The sequence below is a fragment of the Canis aureus genome, chromosome 13 (genome assembly GCF_053574225.1).
Source record: "Canis aureus isolate CA01 chromosome 13, VMU_Caureus_v.1.0, whole genome shotgun sequence".
In the NCBI taxonomy this organism is placed as follows: domain Eukaryota; kingdom Metazoa; phylum Chordata; class Mammalia; order Carnivora; family Canidae; genus Canis; species Canis aureus.
This window is the reverse complement of record NC_135623.1, coordinates 36,831,206-36,853,350: the sequence shown is the minus strand read 5'-3', so window position 1 is coordinate 36,853,350 and position 22,145 is coordinate 36,831,206. Positions and strand designations below refer to the sequence as shown.

The 22,145-nt window shown below is 40.8% G+C and overlaps 1 protein-coding gene across 10 annotated transcripts in view; it reads left to right on the top strand.

The window, feature by feature from the left end:
- Window positions 1-22,145, top strand: part of LOC144282280 (uncharacterized) — a 159,240-nt gene that overhangs the window by 42,743 nt on the left and 94,352 nt on the right. For 3 of the 10 annotated variants that reach the window (XR_013350667.1, XR_013350663.1, XR_013350666.1), the window contains 5 exons: window positions 3,965-4,074; window positions 6,607-6,855; window positions 7,805-7,850; window positions 7,973-8,611; window positions 9,042-9,423. Coding sequence is in view for 1 of the 10 variants with exons in the window: in XM_077845756.1 (XP_077701882.1) it covers window positions 3,965-4,074; window positions 7,805-7,850; window positions 9,042-9,178 (293 nt within the window). In the remaining 9 variants the exon portion in view is untranslated. Of the gene's footprint in view, window positions 1-3,964; window positions 4,075-6,606; window positions 6,856-7,804; window positions 7,851-7,972; window positions 8,612-9,041; window positions 9,424-22,145 lie in introns of those variants that run through there. The other 7 variants (XR_013350669.1, XR_013350665.1, XM_077845756.1 and 4 more) reach the window with 4 other exon arrangements.

The following is a 22,145-nucleotide window of genomic DNA, read 5'->3' as shown; positions in this document are numbered from 1 at the left end:
TCGTTCATGTTTCATTTGCTTGAAGTCTGTTTTTATTCCCCACCACCACCACCACATTTTTATGTCCTTCCCTCAATTCACTTGTTCATGGGCTTTGTTGTTTTCACTGCTGAATTACCAGAGTCCAGAGTGGAGCCTGGCACACAGTAGGCATTCAATATATATTTGTTGAGTTCATCAGTCCATAAATCTGCTTCTCTGTCTATTCATTCATTCACTCATTCTTTCATCAGGTATCGAGTATTTATTATGTACTAGATTTTGTGCCAGCTCTTGGGGATAAAAAGATGAATCAGAAGCTGTCCCTCTCCTAATGGAGCTCATGGCCTACTGGCATTATGCTGACAGAAACAGAGTTATAATTCCACTGGATAAGCTCAGTAATAGACCTTTGCACACTTGTCTCAGGCTGTAGTGTGGAGGATGGAGAGGAAGAGGGGCAGGGAGAGGTCAGAGGAGGCTTCCTTTTTCAGGAAGCCTCCCTTCCTGTACTTCAGAGATCTCCTGGTATTGATTTTTTTTTTCTCTCTCTTATCTTAAACTTCTTCCTCTCTACTGTATCTTTCCCACCAACTTTTAAATTTGTTCAAGCCTCCACCATCTTAAGAAAAATAACTCTCCTCAGCCCAGCATCCCTCTAGGTATTTCTCTTGACTGCTTTTGTCCTATTCCTTCTCTCTTGAGTTTCATTCTCAAGTCCATGGAAATTTGCCTCTGATCTTCACGCCTCCCCCAAATCTGCTCTCAATAAGGGCCACAAATGGCATCTTGGTTGCTAAATCCGATGAAGACTTTCTAGGACTTGTCCTACTTGTCTTCTTAGGCACTTGGCATGGCTGACCCCTCTTTTATGATCCTCCACCTCCTACTTGGCTTCTTTGACTTCCACTCTGTGGCTGCTTCTTCTGCATCCCTTACTAACCCCCCCCCCCCTCCACACACACTCCGTTGCAGACTCTTCTCTATATCATCATACAGAGGTTGGTAAACATTGGAATTCCACAGAAACCTTTTCTAACTCTGTATTCTCCTCTGAGAAAATTGATCTACTCTTATGATTTGAATAATATTTTTATTCTGATGCTTCCCACATAATTTTCTCCAGCCAAGATCAATCTTCTGAGCAACTGACCTTCATTCCTACATTTATTCATCTACTTAACAAATATTTACTGGTGCCTACTATGTGCCAAACACTGAGAGAGAGAGAGAAAGAGATTGATTCAGCGGTAAATAAACAAAGTCCTTGATTTTCTGGTGCTTATATTCTACTTAAAAGACAATCACATACACACACGCACGCACACACACACACACACACACTTTCTGTCAAAAAGTACTGTGTAGAAAAAGAAAGCAGACCAAGGAGTGCTGGAGTGTGGATGGGAGATTTTGTTTTTTATTAAGGGTGGCCAGCAAGTCCCCTGTAATTAGATGATATTTATGTAGAGACCTGAATGAATGGAGGGCAGAGGTGAGCCATACAGATATCTGGGAGGAAGAGCTCAACTGACAGAGAAAATGGTCATTATTATCTGCCTCCATCATCCTGGACTAGACTGAATAAGAAATAACAGATGAAGAAAATCTTCTACCTTGGAACCAGTAGTGGATAACTGAGGGAACAAGTGACTGGTGCCATTTCTATATTTTTTTCTTTCTTAGCTTTCTACTCGACAAACCGGGCTTCTTTTCTTGCTTAATGTAGCTGAATCATACAGGTGGGCTAGGAAGAATTAAAATAGTCTCTGTAAATTACTGGCTATCCCAGAAGCCATTTGGCAACAATTATCTTCCCCCACAAAACCGCTCCTCCACCCATATTCTCCCATGGAGACCAGATAGAGTGGTTAGGAGACGGCTACATTCTTTCCCAGCTCTGCCTTAAAATATGAAATATGGTTTTTCATCTCAATTCCTAATACTACATTTTTATAGCAGTCAGAATTCTAAGATGGCCCCCATGATTTCTGTTCCCTGGTATTACTTCATGATGACGTTAGATTACATGGCCAAAGGGATTTTTGCAGATGATATTAAGGTTGTTTATCAGTTTACCTTAAAATAAGGAGATTATCTGGGTTAGACTAATCTGATTGCCAGGACCTCTTTAAAAGCCGAGTCGCCTGTGGCTGGTTGCAGAAGTCAGAGAGAATGAAAGCGTTAGAGGGGTTCAACACGAAGGACACTCTCTGTTGCTGACTTTGAAGAAGGAGGGATTTTCAAGGGAAGAAACTGAGAATGACCTCTGAGAGATAAGAGAGGCCCCGTGCTGACAGCCAACAAGGAAACGAGGTCTTAGAACTACAACTACAAGGAAATGAATTCAGCCCACAGTCATGTGAACACCAAGGCAGATTATCCCTTAGAGTTTTTAGACAAGAACGCAACCCACACCTTAATTTGACCCCAACTGCACCTTGCTGGACTTCTGAATGTATAATTGTGATCTAATAAATGAATGTTGCTTTAAGTAGTTAAGTTTGTGAAAATTGTTAGGTAGCAACAGAAACCCAACACAAAATTTGGTAAGTACTCTTGTACTACTCTCAGTTGTTAACGGAAGCTTTTAGCCATATCTTCTTTTGCCTTGGGAACAATTCTTTGTAAACTGAATTGTAATAGAGTAATAGCTAACACTAGAGCCTTCCAGAGTGCCAAACATGGTACCGAACGCTTGACATCTCGTTTAACGCCTATAACGCCTACAACCTCTTCATGTAAGAGGCACTGTTGACTCTCTCCATTTTTACAGATGATGAACAGAAGCTTAGAGAAGCTACGTAATCCATCCAAAGGCACTCAACTAGTAATTGGCAGAGTGAGAACTTGATCTCAGGCTGCCTTATTCCACCATATGGACCAACTTATCAAAAGATATATCCACCCCATTTGTACTTCAACATTTAAATCCCATTTTCTCTGAGAAGGATTTATAATCTACATAGCTCTAGATTATAAACTCTAGGACTGGACAATGGGAAAACTTTTCAAGTATAATTTGTGCATTGTTTGTGTTCAAGATAGATTAGGGAATCTAAGATGATTATCTTGAGCACAAAACTAATTGACGCTCTTCCGTGTTTTGTTGTAATTAGACAAGAAGAAGGGAAAAGAAAAAGAAAATGAAAAGTAGTTGATGGGAAACGGCTAGAACTAATAATAAAAATGGGCTTGATGTGGGTTTAAAGGCATTTTGGTCACAGATGTATCCAATTTAGCAATCCCCTCTTCCATGTCCATTCAAGCATGGGCAGGTGTCCTTTCTGCATGTGGCTCGCAAAGCTTAAGGCTGTCTGCCTGCTGCCAAGAAAAAAAGCAATTAAATATTTTAATATTTCCTGCCTATAAACTGCTCTCTGTTTTATTACTTCAAATGCACTGGATTTAAAAAGAGGTGTGAAAGGCTCCTCAGCCATTAATAAAAGGCTGCAGCTGCTGGCGGAGAGTGATGCTACGCAGTTTTCAAAGGCACGATTTCGGTCTGAGCACCTCAGTCCACAGGCTGCTGATTTATGATGGTCCCGAAACTGATACAGAAGCACGAGGCAAACATTTTCAGTGCTTCCAGAATACATGTGGGCATAATACAGATGATGAGTTCTTTGCCATGGGGAAAACATAGAGGAATAAAGGGAAGAAATACAAAAGCAGCCGATCAGAAGTTACAGTGCAAAGTTCAGCATTAAAAAAAAAAAAAAAAAAAAAAGCGCGAGTCTTTTCCTAGAGTCAGTGGTGAATTTCATGTGGTTGGTTTGCAAGATTTCTATTCTTGGAAGGACAAAATAAACAGTAGGGATTTAGTGATTTACTTGGGTCATTGAGGGCTTCAGATAAGAGATGTGCTCTAAAGTTAAAAGGTAGAAACCAAGATGTGGGTTTACATTTTCTTACAATCAACCACAAAAACCAAAGTGCTAGGTCTTCAGCTTTATTTTTCAAAATGTTCTCTTTTCCTTTTCAGGGATGGTATGTATCAGAAGTCAAAGCATGAGGGGTGTTGGAAGTTCAGTTCAACCCAGCAACCCCTTGTTGAGCGCTGCTACGTGCAAGTTCCTGCTTGGTGCTGGGAAGGTACAAAGAAAGCCAATGTCCTCATCTTTTGTCTTAGGTAGACGATTTGGTCTTCTGTATAGACATGTTGAAATCTTTGTGAACATGCTGGAAAGATATTTCCTAAACTTCAGTCACTCCTATGCCACTTTTCCAGTTCCTGCTGTGAACCACTTTTTATTTATTTGTTTATTTAATTTATTCATTTATTTTAGCCCATAGGTTACTTGAATAAATTTAGCCTCACCTTAAGCAACAACATCTGAAGTCACAGGTCTGGTGTGCTAGTTAAACCTTTCCAAAGACAGCTTCAAATACATAAGCTTCACAATATCCTATATGAAACCACTGGGTTCATGAGCATTTAGAAATTTAGAACATTCTTGCATGTACTTATATCGTGTAGCATCGCCATAGGGGTGTGGGTAGCATTGTATAATCAAACATTTCCACAACGAGGGATATGGATATTTGCACTAGGTCGAATGTGGAATAAATAGAGGTGTCAAATAACTTCATATCAATTCAGGTCAGTTGGAAAACCTTGGTTTTTATAGCTTTTTGTTTTTCATAACTGTAGATAAGGAATTATGGTAAGTACCATTGAATAAAGTCTGGGCTGCAGAAAAACCAAATCATCAGTAATGTTCAAGATGTGAATTTAACTTTTCTTTCAGATATGTTGCTGGGCTATACTTAAAAAAAATAACATTGTGGGCAGCCTGGGTGGCTCAGCGGTTTAGTGCCACCTTCACCCTAGGGCATGATCCTAGAGACCTGGGATCGAGTCCCACATCGGGCTCCCTGCGTGGATCCTGCTTCTCCCTCTGCCTGTGTCTCTGCCTTTCTCTCTCTGTGTCTCTCAGGAATAAATAAATAAAATAAAAAAAAAAAACATTGTCATTGAACTATAAATATAAATACATTGAGGAAGAACTTAAAGAACACTGATCTTTAGCACACAGCCCAATGACTTTCCATATATATATGAAATATTTATATAAAATATATATTATTATATAATTATATTATAAAATATATCTTATTATGTACGTAATACATATTAATTCCCACATAACCATCACTCAGATTGAATACAAGATACTCCTGGCACCCAGAAGCTCCTTCTGTCCTTTCCTAGTCAGTACTCCTCCCTGCCCCTACACCATGAAAACCACTGTTTCGAGTTATTTGCATGGGTTCATATAAACAGGATCATACAGTACATACTCTTTGTCCTTGGTTCCTTCCACTTAACACACAATGTCTGTGAGATTCCCCTGCGTTACTGTTTTATCAATAGTTTGTTCCTCTTCATTGATGTAGACTGTTCCGTGTTAACCTTTATGACTTCTTAGAAAGTATGTTATATGCAAATATTTTAAGTTACTACGTTTCTTGGGATTGGAGTGCTCTCCATCTCTTTCTCTTCAAAAGACAATCACATCTGGAAAAACTTTATCAGGAAATTTGAAAGCAGTTGGCATTTTTCATGCTCACCAAGATGGCACCCCTTTCAGTTGACTTAGAAGACACAACTTGTGTTGTGATGTTGTATATAAATGGAGGTTGCATTCATTTCCCATCCTGCTTTCCCCACTTTTGATGAGTGGATGCGAGCTCCTAGCTTCATCAAATAAAAAAAGAGACCAGGGGATTCTGAAGAATCATTTTGATTTAATTTTTGAATAGTGTAATATTTTAGAAAAGGAAATTAAAAGCCCATACTGTTATACAGCTAGACTATGATAAGACATGAAAGACTCCCTAAAATAAATTTTATACTAAATTTGGGATGGTGCTTTATGTTGAGGCCAGCTGTTTGTGAAATGGAGTGAGCAGGGATGCGTCAGGAGCAATCACAGGGAGTTTCTTTGCTTCTTTTTGCATTCTTTCACAGCCTGGCTTCATTGAAAACATTTGGGTTGGTGTGAATTACTGGAACAAGGAAAGCACTCGTTCTCAAAATACAAAAACACATTCCAGAAGTGAATAGAAAAGAAATGTCAGGCTTTTTGCCACTTTAGACTGATATGGAGAATTGAGAGCTGAATGACCCAAGACACATTGGAATCTCGTTTGCTTGGGTTCTCCTGGAGTTGCACTGTGTTCTTAATATGACACCAAGCACTGGCTGTGGAAATGCTCACAAGTCTTACAAAAAGTGTGTCAGAAGAGTTAAAAAAACACTTAGAGATCTTGCATACATATTTCATCCATGTTATCTGATGAGAGACAACACAGAAAAATAACTTGCAGATTTTCAGATCAGAGAGACTTGATTTAAAACCCCATCTCTGCCATTTTTGACTCCCTACCCAATCTCCGTTAATTACATGAACACCTCTGATTCTCAATCTTGATTTTTTTTATCTTTGTCTCTTTTTTTTTCACAAGCAGTATTGTTATAAGTGAGCCATCTCAGAAAAGACCATGTCAGTACATTATAAAGTAAGAGCTAAAGATAGTTAAAGAGCCTTTCATTTCATAATATAAGAAAGTCCAACACTTAGTAAACTGGCTGATACAGTGTATTTCTACATCTTTATTCAGGTGCTCAGGATATGCTGTGAACCACGAACTTTTCTCTTGGAATCTTTTTTTTGTTCAATACCAAGTTAGTGAGAATGATTTTCCCAAGAATCCAGCAAAATACCGACAGAATTTAGCCATGTGATTATGTTTCCTGGTTATTATTCTTTTGATGGAGTATGGAGACAGTTCATAGAGAGTTAAATGTCTGAAAGATTGAATATGTTTTTCCCCTCAAAGGGAGAAAGGGGTGGGGGCAAAGAAATCCACGTGAGTATTCATTACATGTCATTGAAAGCTAATCATCTCTTCATGGATAACTACTCTCCATAAAAAACTAGCCAAACCACTTGAAACCATCCACAAAGCTCACCAGCCAGTTAGGACAATGATGCTGAAAAATATTGCTATATTTAATGTATTTGATTAAACCTTGTTTTATAGACTGCCTGATGATTAATGCAGGATTAGAACCAGGATTTATTTTTTCTCCCCAACAAATTCTTTTTTCTCTGCTCCCTTGCATAAAACTAAGAATATTTATCATAAGAAATATGTACCAAAGCTTCAAAAGACACCATTAGGTTGGAAACAAAATGAGTTTAATTTTGGATCTTGGTCTTTGTCAAGAATTGCTTGATTCAAAAAAAAAAAAAAAAAAGAAAGAAAGAAAGAAAAAAAAGAAAGAAAGAAAGAAAGAAAGAAAGAAAGAAAGAAAGAAAGAAAGAAAGAAAGAAAGAAAGAAAGAAAGAATTGCTTGATTCTATTGGCCAGAGTCTGGGAGAGGCTGGCCATAAAATGACAATCTGATTTTAAGGACAGTGCTTGGAAATGAAGGAGACACACTCTCTCCCCCTTCCCCACATATTTTCTGTTTGTCCTGATACCTAAGACAAAAAAATTTATTTTTCCCTACGCGGATTACAAATCCAGATTTTCATAAAAAATTCTGAGAAATTTCAGATTTAGCCAATTGTTTCCTGATGTGGGTAATCACGACTCCCTTACTTCCAAAATATTTGGTGACCAATCTTTATTCTGATTCTTAGTTCTCTACTGGCAAATCACTCTATGGTACATTCTATAAATATTTATTTTTAAAAATCAAAATATTTGGACACCATGCTTGGTGCTTCATATATAAAGATCAGTGTGGTCAAGTTGTACTCGAGTCCTCGACTGATGAATCTTCCTTTTTTGCATTTTGCTTCCTTGAAAGAGTTTACACCTTCGTCGAGAAACCACGTCAAAAAACTGGGATCAAGGTAAAGGGACCACCTCCTCATGATCCAATTTCAAAACTACATGAATGACGTTTTTTTTTAAATGTCGAAATGGCAGAGTTACTTTGTTTTTACCCAACAGCCTATTTCTCTTCCTTTTCAAGACCTATAGCATCATTGTTTTTGCCATTAAAGAACGAGTCAGGTTCCCGACTTTTCAAGACCAAGTTAAGTAACTTAGAGCCTTGGTGCTAACAATGAAAGTAAGATTCCCTTTCACAGAAGGGTTGGCCTATTTGAAGTTGATGATTCTAGCCTGGCTGATCCAACAGGTTTTTGTTTCTTGAAGCTTTGAGCACTGTGAGTCAGAGGGAGAGGAAGAGAGAGAGGGGAGGGAGGACATGAGCTCACTACAGAGAGGCTGGTATTAGAGAAGGGAGGGATTGTGCTCTGGACCCAAACCAGAGAAAGGAGTGGCTGTTATTGCAGCGTGAAAATATGAGCGCTGTGGGGGAGTGGCTGAGCTGTTTGTGGAGTTGGCCTCGGGGCCTCAAGGCTCATCTTCCAGAGGGAGCCCAGTCATTGGTTACCAGCCTAAAAAAATTAGCTGGTTTTGGAATCTTTTCACTCCTTGCCTTCCTCCGCCTGGAAACTGGACTTGAGAGGAGGGAGTCTCGCCTCTGCCCTTGACTCACCTACACTGCACTTCCTTTCATCTGAATGCTCTCTGAAGTGAGGTCACCCTGGTGAACTCATCGGGATCCAGGAGCCAGGAATGCAAGGAAGGGCTTCAGCGTGTGAAGGTCTGCCTATGGGGCCCACAGGGTAGCCACTGGGTGTCATGCTGCCCCTGTGATGGCACCAGAGGAGTGGATCCACACTTCTTCCTTCCACCTCTTGCTCTCAATTTCGGTTGGCCTGTGGCTCAGATTCTCCTAGAACGAATACACTTTTTGCCAGATTTGCTGATCAAATGAGAAATGGATGTGACTGAGATTTCACCTTTTTGTTCTACCCTTAATGGAGGGATTATGTTAATCAGGGAGAGGGGCTGTGTTCATTAAGGCCCTTTTCATCCTACAAGTGACAGAAATGCAACCTGAAAGAATTTAGGCCAAAGGGAATGGTAGAGGGCCTACCTGGTCCCTGGGGTCACTGGAAACAGGGGTGCGGAGATTTTCAAGTCTCTCTTCTGGCTTTCATTTCTACTCCTTTCAAAATGTTTTTCTACAGATCTCCTCTACAAGGTCACTAGGATCTCAGACTCAACCAGAAGCCTGAACCCAGAGAAGGATCGTTTGTCTCTTTTCCGTATGTTCCAATTTGTAGAAGCTTCAGGAAATACCGGTGCAGGTGGCATGTACTTCTGACCTGCCGATGAATGGTCATGGTTCGTAGTTCTCACCTGCATCTGTGGTGTGGTGGGGGACCAGTGTTTCCCAAAAGAAGATGGAAATAGGAGTGGAAGTGAGGCTTCCCAAGAAAGGGAAGATAAAAGAATGTGTCTTCATTACAGGACATAAAATGGATCATAGGATATCAAAAGACAGATTTTAGTTGAGGCTGGGTCTGGAAAAACCATAAACTTACATAATTAAACTTTGAGTTGATGGTATGAATTTATGACTAGGTCTCTTCAGTTAAACTTTTAGCCTTTCTTGTGGGAGGGAATATATAACACTGAATGTTCATGATGAAGTGGAAAACAAAAGAAAAAGATTTGTCTCCCTCACATTCATGCCCCATACCAGAGTCCCGAAGTAAAAATAATTTGGCTGATTTCTTTTGAAAGAAAATGCAGATCTCTGATGACTCAGTGCAAGCTTTGGGTTAAATCCAGAAGTATCTAATGCCCAGAAAAGGATAATCTCTCAACCTCATGGTTCTGGATTCTCTGAAGATGGTTTACGCCTGGAGGCATGAATCACTCAGGACTTTTATAAGACTTTACTGAAATTAATCACCTAGTGCGATGCCTAAAACTAAACCTACAAATGGGCAACATGATATTTCATTTTATTGTTTTATTCTAAATGTTTATTTGCCATCTATCTAATCTTTATATGTTTTAATGACTCTGTTTCGCCTAAAAATATTCCCTAATTAGCTCCACGAAGGAAAAAATGGTATTGCCACATCCAGGTCTTTTCTTTTTAAAGATTTGTTTATTTATTTGAGGGGGAGAGGGACAGAGGGAGAGAATCTCAAGCAGATTCCCTGCTGAGTGTGAAGCCCGATGTGGGGCTTGATCCCACCACCCTGAGATCATGACCTGAGCTGAAATCAAGAGTTGGGTGCTTAACTGGTTAAGCCACCCAGGTGCCCTCCGGGGTCCAGGTTTTTAAGTGGGAATAGAAGACTGGGTCAAAGGACAGAGGAAGATTATTTGAAACATTTAGCTGATGATTGAAAATGCTCAGGTCCAAGAATGAGAGCAATATTGAGGCCATTTGGGAAAGATTTCTGGGCTTGGATTAAAAAGTGGAATGCAGAGCATTCCAATGTTCTGAATGCACCAGTAAGCAGCAGTCCCAGGGAGCACTGCAAAACCCAGGCCGTATGCATTCACGCTTCTCCTAGAAGGTGCCCTGTATGTCTTTGGACCTTGCATCTGACCTCCGTGGTCTTGATCATGGCTTCACGTGGGATGTGCAATTGAGAAGCATGTGGTCAACACGGAAGGGCAAATGAATCCCAATCCCATTTTCATACCACAAGGGAAATGGATCTGGTTGTTTGAATCTTCTAAAGTTCAGGGCAAAGTAAATAGTTGGCAAGCTGAGAGGTGTCCCACCCTATTAGGACCTGTATGTTTAAAGAGGGAATATCCAGAAAAGTCATGCATGTCTGAGATGTAAATCGTCTCTTCAATAGGAGCTTAATTGGTCTATTTAACAGTTTATTTTGAATGTAGGCATCCACTGATTTTTTTTTTCTGGTTCAAGCACCTTTAAAAATAACCAAAAGGGTTTTTAATGAAAACTGTTGATTAAAAAGAAGAAGAAAAAGATTTAGTTGAGAAGAACTAAATGTGCACTAAGAAAATAAACTTTTGGGGGGCCTAGGTGATGCAGTTGGTTAAGGGTCCAACTTTTGGTTTTGGCTGGTGTTGTGATCTCAGGGTCGTGAGATTGAGCCCTACTTCAGGCTCCGTGCTCTGCATGGACTTTGCTTAAAGATTCTCTTTCCTTACCCCTCACTCCCCACCCCACCCCAGCTCTCTCTCTCGCTCTCTCTCTGTAAAATAAATAAATAAATCTTTAAAAAGGGGAAAATAAACATGAATATTTTCCTATCAATTAAGTTAAACATAGACATATAGGGGCGCCTGGGTGGCTCAGCAGTTGAGCGTCTGCCTTAGGCTCAGTGTGTGATCCCAGGGTCTCAGAATCGAGTCCCACATCGGGCTCCCTTCATGGAGCCTGCTTCTCCCTCTGCCTGTGTCTCTGCCTCTCTCTCTCTCTCTCTCTCTCTGTGTGTGTGTGTCTCTCATGAATGAATAAATAAAATCTTTAAAAAAAAAAGTTAAACATGGACATATAAATTAAATACAAAGAATTATAGGCAGGACTAAAGCACAGTCTTGGGGTAATCTCATCATTGCTCTTCCCTAGGACAGGGGTTAAATTATTAGCAGATTTGTCTAGAGGAGTGTCTCTTTTCTGTCCTGGGCATACTTTTCCTCTGATGACACTGGATCTAGACTGCTCAATTTACAGTAAATGTGCAGTATTTTGCAGCAACTCCCTAGTCTATCTGTGATTACTCAGGCTTTCAAGTGCAGCATCATTCTGTTCCACCTGCTAAAAACAAATTTTCCAGTGTCATGGCTTTTTGGATTCTGTTCTCAGTTGCAATCACGCAAATATATTCCAAAGAAAGTTGAATCCGTTAGCAATTCTACAAGAGCCTTCACACACTGACCCAGCTTACTCTTCCAACTTTCTGTGCAGTCTTCCCACTCCTGGGTTACCTACCTATCTGGCCCGAAGTTTCACATATATTGCATTCCTAATCTTCTTAGCTTTGCTCTTTCTTGTCAGCCTTGTGAGCTCAAATACATGCCTCGAAGCTTAGTTTAATTCTCACTTTCTGAAATCTCCCTGACGGCTCCCAACATCTGTCGGGGAGGTTACGTACAAGCCTTAGAACGCTGCACTGTTATGTCGTCGATGATGATGTAGTGGGTTTGAATTTTGGTTCAGAAACTTACTGTGTAAAAAGCACATCTATTCCTCCCTTCCCCTCTCCTTCTTTCCCTCCTTGCTCTCTTTCTTTGCTCTCCTTTTTCTTCGTTATCCTTTCCTTCCTTCCTCCCTCCCTGCCTCCCTCCTTCCATCCCTCTTTCTGAAAGTTAACATAAATGACACTCTCTTGGCTTGTAGATTCAATGCCTACCCAATACCTCTATTGGGATATTTAATAGAAAACTGAAACTCAGTATGTAAAGAAAAGAGTGTCCAGATCTCTCCAACTCTTCCTCCCAATCTGTTCTATCCTCAGTCCTTTCCAGATAACAATTGATGGCAATTCCATCCTTCCAGTTGCTCCAGTAGAAAACTCTGGAGAAATTTTTGACTACTCTTAGTCTCACACTCCACATCCAGTCTGCAGGAAATAATGTTGGCTTTACCTTCAAAATATATCCAGAATCTGACCATTTCTTATCACCTCTTTTCTTACCTCTTATGATGGTTCCTGCTACCACCATATTCTCTTGACTAGATTACAATAACCTTTAAAACATTGTCTTTATTCTTTATTACATAGCCTTTTGAAACCTCTAGCATACTATATAACTTACTTTTTTATTGTATAATTGTTTATGGCTAGCTCCTCAATTTAGACCGTAAGCTCCAGAGGGCTAGGTATTCATCTTTTTATCCCTGCTGACTCTCTAACCCCTGGAATATAATAAATATTTGTTTTTTTTAAAGATTTTATTTATTTATTCATGATAGTCACAGAGAGAGAGAGAGAGGCAGAGACACAGGCAGAGGGAGAAGCAGGCTCCATGCAGGGAGCCCGACGTGGGATTCGATCCCGGGTCTCCAGGATCGCGCCCTGGGCCAAAGGCAGGCGCCAAACCGCTGCACCACCCAGGGATCCCTATAATAAATATTTGTAAGGAAATTAATCAATTTGATTCTTAATGGATTGTGCATGTCTCTCATGGCTCTTGCTTCCCCACTCCAGGCCTGGGGAAGGATCGCAAGTGTTTATGCAATGGCAATACATTGGCGAACAGTTCTCGTTTGTCATCAACCCAGTCTAGACCTTTTGAGGGTCCCGGTTGGCATGGTTTCTTCATGACTCTGCAGCTCTTGTTTCACTTTTCACACATGAGAATCGTGATATGAGAGCCCCTTGCTGAGGGCCCAGCCTCCCTATGCGATCCCCCTCAACCCTGAGCTCCAGCTTCTTCCTGGGGAAGCACACCGAGGGGTCCAGGGGTCTCCACTATCACTCCCCAGTTGACATCCGCCTCTACCCAATGTAAAGCAACTGATGTGCTCTTCTTTCTCTGCCCTTAAGGACACTCCTCTCTCTCAGAAGTCCTCATCTTCACCGCAATGAACTCAGGTTTTTCCAAAACAAAACAAAACAAACAAACAAACAAAAAAAAACCAAGAAGTAGCTTTGTCTTTAAGCAGCTTCTGTCTTCTCTGAAGAAACCTTTGGAAATGAGAGCGTTGTTGAGACCCTAAGTGTCTTTGAAACAGGCCAGGAGGGACCTTATTTACCCACTCTTCATATGCAGGGCTAGGGTTTTAATTTTACTGTTCTTTGCCAATTATTGGGTATCAGTGCTACAACAATCCTTATGTGCCTGGAGTAAATCCTACTTTATCATGATGGATTATGCTTTTCATACATATTTGAATTTTATTTAAGAGTTTGCCTCTGTGTTATTACTCTTTGTCATTTACTGTGTTAGTGGCAATAGAAATTTGTGAGCGTGAGAGTGTGTGTGTACGGTTCGTGTGGTTTTAGTGCCCAGATTATGTGAGCTTTGTAAAGTAAATGAGGAGGATTTGTGTCTTTCTATATATCCTGACATTGTTTATATAGTGCGGTTACTATCTGTTTTTTAAAAGAACGCAACCATACAATAGGTTAACTTCAGAGATTTTTTTTTCTAGAATTAGTTTTTAAAAATTTTTTTTCTCAATATATTTCAGCTCTATTAAGTCTCTTTAGGCTTATTTGTAAGTTTCACATTACCATTTGATTGAAGTTGTGTATTTTATCGATGATCTACAATTTAAAACATTGAGTGGCACATAGAATTAGTTCTAGGGAATGATCTCCTTTGGAGTCTTCCAGATTATGTTTCTTTTTCCTATTTCTGCTCTAATTTATAGACTTAAATTTGGTTTTCCTTATTCATCCTGGAATAGAGAGAAGTCTCTTTTTTTATCTGAGTTTGTGACCAGATAGGATTTGCAGATTGTCTTTGCCTTTCCTCTCTGACACTTGTGATGCTAGATGAATTCTCTCCTCAGATCAAAATTGGAGAATAATTTGATTATACTGGGTAATTGATGGACAAGTCTTCTTGTCCACCACTCGCAATCGATCAGATGCTCATCTAGGGCTGCTCCATGTACAGAAAAGGGATCTGGTCTACTTCTACTTCTGCTTCTCCTAATTTTTGAACAAGCTTTCCTGAAAAATACCTTCCTGTTTTCTGAAAAATATTTGTTATGTAGGATATTAAGTGTTAATGTTATGTGAGTAAATTTTTAAGCTAGGTAGAAGAATTTAGGACACGACGCATAAAAATTTAATCATGATTATTACCTGCAGGATGCCTCAAAATGGTCATAGGAGCTGTGAACATCCAAGGAAGAATTATGCATCTTTTCCTCAAACTCTGTTCACAAAACCTTCTGGAAAGCCATTTCATGGTGCAGCTCTTCCATGAAACTTATTTAGGGAACTCCTTTGTAATTAGAGCAGTGTGTTTGGAAATTGGCAATGCCAGGAAAAAATGGCTAGAATGTTTTCTAGAGCTATTCATTTTAAGAGTGTTCACCTATTTTTTTCTCTTTGAATTAGTCTCCTAATGGTTGTAGAATGGTGCTGGGTGAAAAGCTAATTTTTGCTGCCTCAGCTGCCATTCAGTAGAGGGACTACAGTCTACAGATCTCTGAGAGTGAATAGCTGAGAGGAAGAACAGAGGATTGCTAGGAACTCCTATTTTTTCTTCATATTTTTTGGCTGGCTGAGATATTCCCTTTCAACCAATAAAGCATTGATAGGCTTCTGAATTTCTTAAAATTCAGCCCCACTGTTAGACTTATTAGGGATCCCCAGTAGATTCTTGCAATAGGCTACAAATTTTGTTTTTGGAGATGTAATTTCTTTTGCCTTTGGTCATTATCTGTATCATTCTAAGTATTTTAGAGGGCAGTTGGGCTAGGTTGAAAAATCCATCTAAATCCATTTTCTTTATAAATACTCCTTCAAGTCCTGCGAATTAGCGATTATTATCTGTAGCCTTTGACTTCAGGAACCTGAAGGCTCAGAAAGGGAGGATAAACAATAGAGAGCTAAACTTCCTGCCACCTCTGATGTAATCCCTGCAATTGCACACATCCTGCTAAGGAGGCTTTCTCATCTCTCTCATTGTAGTTTTTTTTTTTTTTGTCCTTTTTTTTTCTTTAAAGATTTTATTTATTTATTCATGAGAGACACTCAGAGAGAGGCAGAGACACAGGCAGAAGGAGAAGCAGGCTCCCTGCGGGGAACCAAATGCAGGACTTGATCCCGGGACCCTGGGATCACGACCTGAGCCAATGGCTCAACCACCGAACAACCCAGGTGCCCCTGTTTTGTCCTTCTTAATAACTCCCTAGACAGCACCCTTAAAAAAGATAACTCTGCTGCAAACAGGCCATTTTTTGGCAGTTCCTTGTTGAACTATCTTCTGCTGTCAGCATCTGTTAGAATAAATGTCATAAGCTGCCCATTGCCTGAGAAGTATCAACAAATCATCACCAGTCACCTTCATCCACCTTGCTTGGGCCTTGTAGTGAACCTAAGAAAATGGAGAGAAAACCCCCAAGAATTTTGGATGAGTGCTAATCACGGTGTGGCCTTCAGACTGGCACTGGAGTGGACTATTTGTCATCTGTCTGCAGCAAAACAAGTATGGAAATTGGGAGCAAGCATTCAGAAATTTTACAGCAATTTGGCATTGCCCTGCCTTCCAAGTGTATGTATGGTCAGTGAACCCTGTCGTGCTTGCTTTCCACTGTACAAGGACTCTTTCCCAATCTCTGTACCTTTCACAGGAATGACCCATCATCCGAATCCAAAATGCTCAGTCTGCAAAAGACCCATGGTGACAGAGAGGCAGGGCTTTCTTTTCCCAGTTGCTCCCCTAAGACAGCTTTCTAATGACAGTGACAGATTACATGTCCTCTCTAGCTCACGTAGAGTTCAGGTGGTGTAAAAGCAAGTTGAACATGAATGAAAGACTCTCACTCAGTGCCATCGAAATGCCAAATATATCCCTAGGTTGCAGTTAAATCAGGAGACCCGGCTGTTTAACTGTGGCCCAACACGATGTGGCGTAAGCCAGGTCCAGGAGATGGGATCCGTTCTTTAGCGCCATCTGCTACAATTTCACACTTAGGAGACTGTTAAAATGATTTTTTTTTCTGAAATTAAGGGATTTATTTATTTTTTTAAAATTTCCCAGTTGAACATCTCTTATATGACACCTGTATGCGCTGTGCTCCAAAGAGTTAATTGATGTATCCAATGAATTCACCTTAAGGAAAAGGCTTATACTGTGTGTGTGTGTGTGTTCACGCGCGCGTGCAAGCACTTGCCATGTGTATTAGATCAAGCAATTCCAAAGAATACTGGCTGTAGTCCCAGGCTTTTGCTAAATTAAAGTGCTGAATTGGTGCAGGGCAAGCTGTACCATTCTTAAGAGACTCAGGTATGAAATAGAATCTGTTCCCAAGCCTTAAGGACAACGTGAACTGAAGAGTCTTTTCTTCCCCTTCACATATCAAAATCTTTTGGATTTTGACCCGAACCACTGTTTACAATGTCCAAAATTGTTTCCTTTCTTAGCCCATCTGCCACCACCAATTCTTAGCAGCTCATTTATGTATTCCTTGAAGAAATGTTTCTGGGGCTCCTATTGTGTGTCAAGTATTGTGCTAGATGTGGGCCCTTATCTTTATAGGGGAAACCCACAATAAAGTCAGCAAGTAGAGCAGATTGAACATTGTGATACATACTTTCATAGATGCGCAAACAGGATATATGGGAGCACAGAGGGTGACACCTTGAAATCAGAAGAAAGGAAATTAGAAACACACTTTGCAGTGTAGGTGACATTTGGGCTGCAGTTTGAGGAGCAAGAAAGAGCTAATGAAGAATATGTTCCTCTCAGGCATGCCCTTACTCCTGTGTGTCTGTGGCGAGGGGGTGGGGGGATAATCCTCCGTGGAGGGGTGACAGCATCCTGGAAGGACAGAAGCCTGGGTGAGGATGACACCCTGAAGCAGTTGCATGTAAGACTTCTCATACCTCCCTAGATCCTAAGTGCCCCCCCCAAAAAGGGACTCGTGCAATTCGGCAATATACACCCAGAGCTTGGCACATCATAGGAGCTTCAAATAAATATTTGTGCTTCAAATAGCACAGTCTGGAGTAGTAAGTTAGTAGGTTTGGAATTGTTTGCCAAAAAATGTAGGAGAGCAAGGTATTAGCAGTTGTAGTTGGTTTTTATTACTCTTTTATGGTTTCTTGGTCGTGTCCCCATAGGGAAGGACGCTGCCATATAACAGCTGTTCCCATCCATTTGTTGTCATTCCCATTAAGAGTCACCTGTTCTTCCTTTGCCAGCAATCACTGATTGATCTGACAACTCTCTGGTCATGCTGGTGACATGGACCATTTGTGTCAAACATGGTCAGCGCTCGAAAGCTCTCACTTGCTCCTTCAGCTAATCCGTTGTGACGTGCTCCTAATAAAAGGGGCTTCTAGTAGTTTGGGAGGCTAGAGCAAACACTGGGATTTAAGGCAAATCATATGCATATCTCTCGATGTCGAGGTGTTTTCACTTTTACACGTGCTAGAAGTGATGGCTGATACCAAGTGAGACGGTTAAGCCGGAGCACCGACACATGAATGCTTAACCTCAGGAAGTTTCCTTACTTACCGAATTAGGCCACAAAGTAGGAAATCGATGTCCGTCCCATAAAGGAGAACCTGAGCATGTGAAGATTTGATTCACAGAAAATTGTTAGCAACTGACCGGGAACTAAAGCCTCAATTGATTTTGGAACGAAAAACAGCCCAACTAATAAATTTTTTAAAAATCACTTTTATTGAATGGAAGGAAAGGTGAGTTTCAAAGCAATCTAATAATTAAAAAATCTTTATTAGGTTAGAAGATACTGCATTAAAAATGAAATTAATTTGAAAAATGATTTATTCTCTGAAAGATCAGGCTTGGTTTTTTTTTTTTTTAGCTTGCTTTGGAACTCACTTTTCAGTGGTTTTGCTTTTAATGTCTCTGCAGAAATCTTCCTAGACAAATGCCTTTCTCACTGCAGTGTCCCTTTCTTGCCAGACTTGACCCCATTTATGTTGTTGGAGAGGGTTCTCTGGTTAACCCAACCTGGCTCCGACTGCAGGCTCAATTTGGGTTTCTTCGGGCCCTCACCTGTGTGGCTTTCAGATTGTTCTTTGGCTTTTTCACACAGACTTGCATTAATCCAGTGAATCTCCCCCTTTCCTGGTCTTATGTTCAAGGCTTCTGTTTGCAAGAGACAGAAAGCCATTCAGACTATTTCTAGTAAAAAGAAAGTCTAAGAAAAGGAGATGAGGGTGTCTCTGAAATATCTGGAGGCAGGAAAAAAAAAGTACGAGCAGGCCATAGGGGGCCCCAGGATTGTGAAGTCAGTACCTGAGTGTGTTCCCTTCTCTCACAGGGGGTGACTGGCCTCTTGATCCTGCTTTCGCTGCCCATCTGTTCAATTCTGCGCTCCATATCTGCCACCTTCTTTATGGCTGCCCTGTTCCCCCTTAACTTCTGCTTGCATGTGGCTTTTTGCTTGTGGGTCCGGACATGACTTTCATTCTATACCTGCCAGTATGGCTCTCCACCACTCCCCTGAGGCAACTGTCACCTCACTATCTCCGTGATGAAACCCAACGCTGCATTCCTGTGGAGGAGAACCTGATTCGCTCAGCTGAATTAGGGATGGCTTCTCCGCAGGGCAGCTGTTCACACATCAGGTTAGGTGGCAGGTGTCATTTGGTACAAACAGATGGATTCTCTGAAAATAGGTCACGGGAAGCAGGAAATGATTGGTGTCTCAAGCCTAGCATCCTCTCCTAGCATCTGAGTCAGTATTCTCGATGGTTTCAAAAGGGGTACCTGACAGACTGTGACCAATGTTAGTGACTCAGAACTTCTGGGCCCCAGTGGTCTTCACCATTTTGGGTACCTAACCTCATTTAAAATATTGCTTCCTTAGCTCTAAATGCCTTATCTTTCCAGTCTGCTGCCATGCTGGGGCGGAAACCAAGTGCCATTGACTACATGATTGCCCCTTTGAATTCATATTTTGAAGCACTAACCCCCAATGTGGTGGTGTTGGGTAGTGGGACCTTTGGAAGGTAAGTAGGTTTGGATGAGGTCATGAGGGTGGAGTCCCCATCATTAGATTAGCGCCCTTATGAGAGAGAATATCAGAGAGTTTGCTTCCTTTCTCTCTCTGCACACACACAGAGGAAAGGCCATGTGAGCACACAGCAAGAAGGTGGTCGTCTACAAGTCAGGAAGAGGGTTCTCATCAAGAACCACCCCTGGTAGTGCCTTGATCTTGGACTTTGCAAGCTCCAGAGCCATGAGAAATACATGTCTGATGTGCAGGCCATCAGTCTGTGGTATTCTGTCATAGAACAGCCCAAGCTGACTAAACCACCACATAATTATACTTTTGCTTCTGCTTTATAGATAAAGCCCCTGTCAGTAGTTAAATAGAGTGCTCAGGTCTCCAGAAGCCAGGATTCAAAGCCCAACCTCCGGAGCCACCCAAGTAAATGCCCTTCCGCCATTGCTCTCTGTTTTGTGCTGTCTTGCATTTGTAAAACAAACAGACCAAAAAAATTTTTATTCAAAAAAAAATTTTTTGGATATTTTTTTGGAGTTCAATTTGCCAACATATACTATAACACCCAGTCAAAAAAAATTTTTGAAAACCACCTCTGATTTCAGCCCACTTAGAGTGAGTTTTGAATATTTTCAACATGTCAAATTATCATATTCAATTCAGTTGAGAGAGAACCTTAGAAAACTTACCTCAAGTTTATAAATTAGGGAACTTTCCTTTCGTCTTACTTCATTGGCAGAGCTTTTGATATATGCTATAGTTTTAGCCTTTGACATTACTATTATGAAATTCAAAATGGTTCATTTAAATTTTGTTGTTCCTTAAAATATACCTTGGGTTCTTGCCATTGTCCCAGGGAACATACACAAAACAGCTTGAAAGTATGCTTTCTTCCTAGTGGGGCCTATCTTTTTTCAAGCTCTTGGGTAACCAGGGGCCTTTTAGAATTTCCCCAATTAACATTTCACTAGATAGGGTAATCTGGAATGATGGTTTACTCATTTCAGAGATGCGAAAGGAAGGGGCTCCTCAAGGGAGTCTGGAGGCCAGAATTTCAGTTTGGGCTCTACCTCTTAGTAACTATGTGACCTTGAGGAAATCCTGTCTGCTTACCCAGCTTCAACTTCTTAACCCATGAAAGGGAGTCATCATGCCTCAGGACCTCACAAGAACATTGTGAAGATAAAATAATGCATGGGAAAGCGCTTTGTACACTGAAAGAGAACTGTAAGTGGATATTATTATTTATTTTATGAGCCAGGAGAAATCAAAGCTCTGGTTTCATTGCCAGGAGGATTTTCCTCACAGATCTAATTCTTAAAGCTTGGCTTTGCCGAGTTAATGAGTACTTTCCAAATAAAGATCCCTTTTACTGCTTTGATTTTTGTGAACTTCCCTTTACTCTGATTCAAAGTCACATGGGAAGGAGATCTTGTAAAGCCATTGTTTAATTTAGACTTTTCATACTGCGTGTATGTCCGGCTATTCTCTGGTTTCAGTCTCCAAGGAGCCTTTGAGGGCAGACTGTGCTTCTTTCCCTTCCATATAGTTTGGCAGCAAATGAGATGTTTTCAATAGGGATGAAAAAAACTCACAGTATGTAACCTGTCACCTCAAGGAAGAAGCACATCCTGTTCTAAAGAAGTTGCTTCAGAGCCAGCCCAAAGACCATACTTGTGTTTTGACTTATGACTCAGGCAATAGCCTGGGATGGTGTTTTAAGGAGAGTTGTTACTTGACATTGTAATAACAATGTGAGAAGCCACCGTACAAAGCTCTTTATTTTAGTAGCTCAGACTTCTAGTCAGGACCCCCAATTCTGTTCTGTAAGCCTACAACTTTCCAGACTAACACACAGGAAAAGTGCAAAAATCATGCTCCCAAAAATCATTAGATCAAAGCAGATATAGTTTTCATTTTAATCTTAGGTGTAAAGGGATTGAAGCAATGGGTAGTTGATTTGCTTTTCCTAAGGTCACTTGTGTAGCTCAGATGGAAATGACAGTTCCAAGCTTATGTGTAAAACTTCACCCATACTTAGTTATACTAAGTTATACTCAAGGGAGTCCTTTTAAAATGAAAATTAACTGTAATTTAAACTAAGTTTTAAGTTATTAGCCATACTTCTAATGTGGGCAACTCTTTGCAGGATTCCTCATGCTTGGATCTTCTTCTTAGGCTTCTGGCATCCAGGCGTTGGAGCCAGGGAAGGGAGCAAGATGGAACTTTCAAGAAACGAAGGAGCTTTTTCAGTCATAATTCCACTGTTAGGGATCCCTGGGTGACGCAGTGGTTTAGCGCCTGCCTTTGGCCCAGGGCGCGATCCTGGAGACCCAGGATCGAATCCCACCTCGGGCTCCCGGTGCACGGAGCCTGCTTCTCCCTCTGCCTATGTCTCTGCCTCTCTCTCTCTCACTGTGTGACTATCATAAATAAATAAATAAAAATTAAAAAAAAATAATTCCACTGTTACTGTCTGAAGCACTATACAAGGTGGAAGAATAAAAAATAATCTCCACACATCCCCTGTGGCTTGCCTTGTGTGTTGTACTTTTACCAAACTCTGGGATCATAGTCTTGATAGCTGAGAGTTTATCCCCAACCAGGGACCCCAGCAGAATCCCACGGTGCCAGGTCAATAGGCAGAGCTTCCAAAGTGTCCCAATCTCTTGAGATTGCCTCCTCA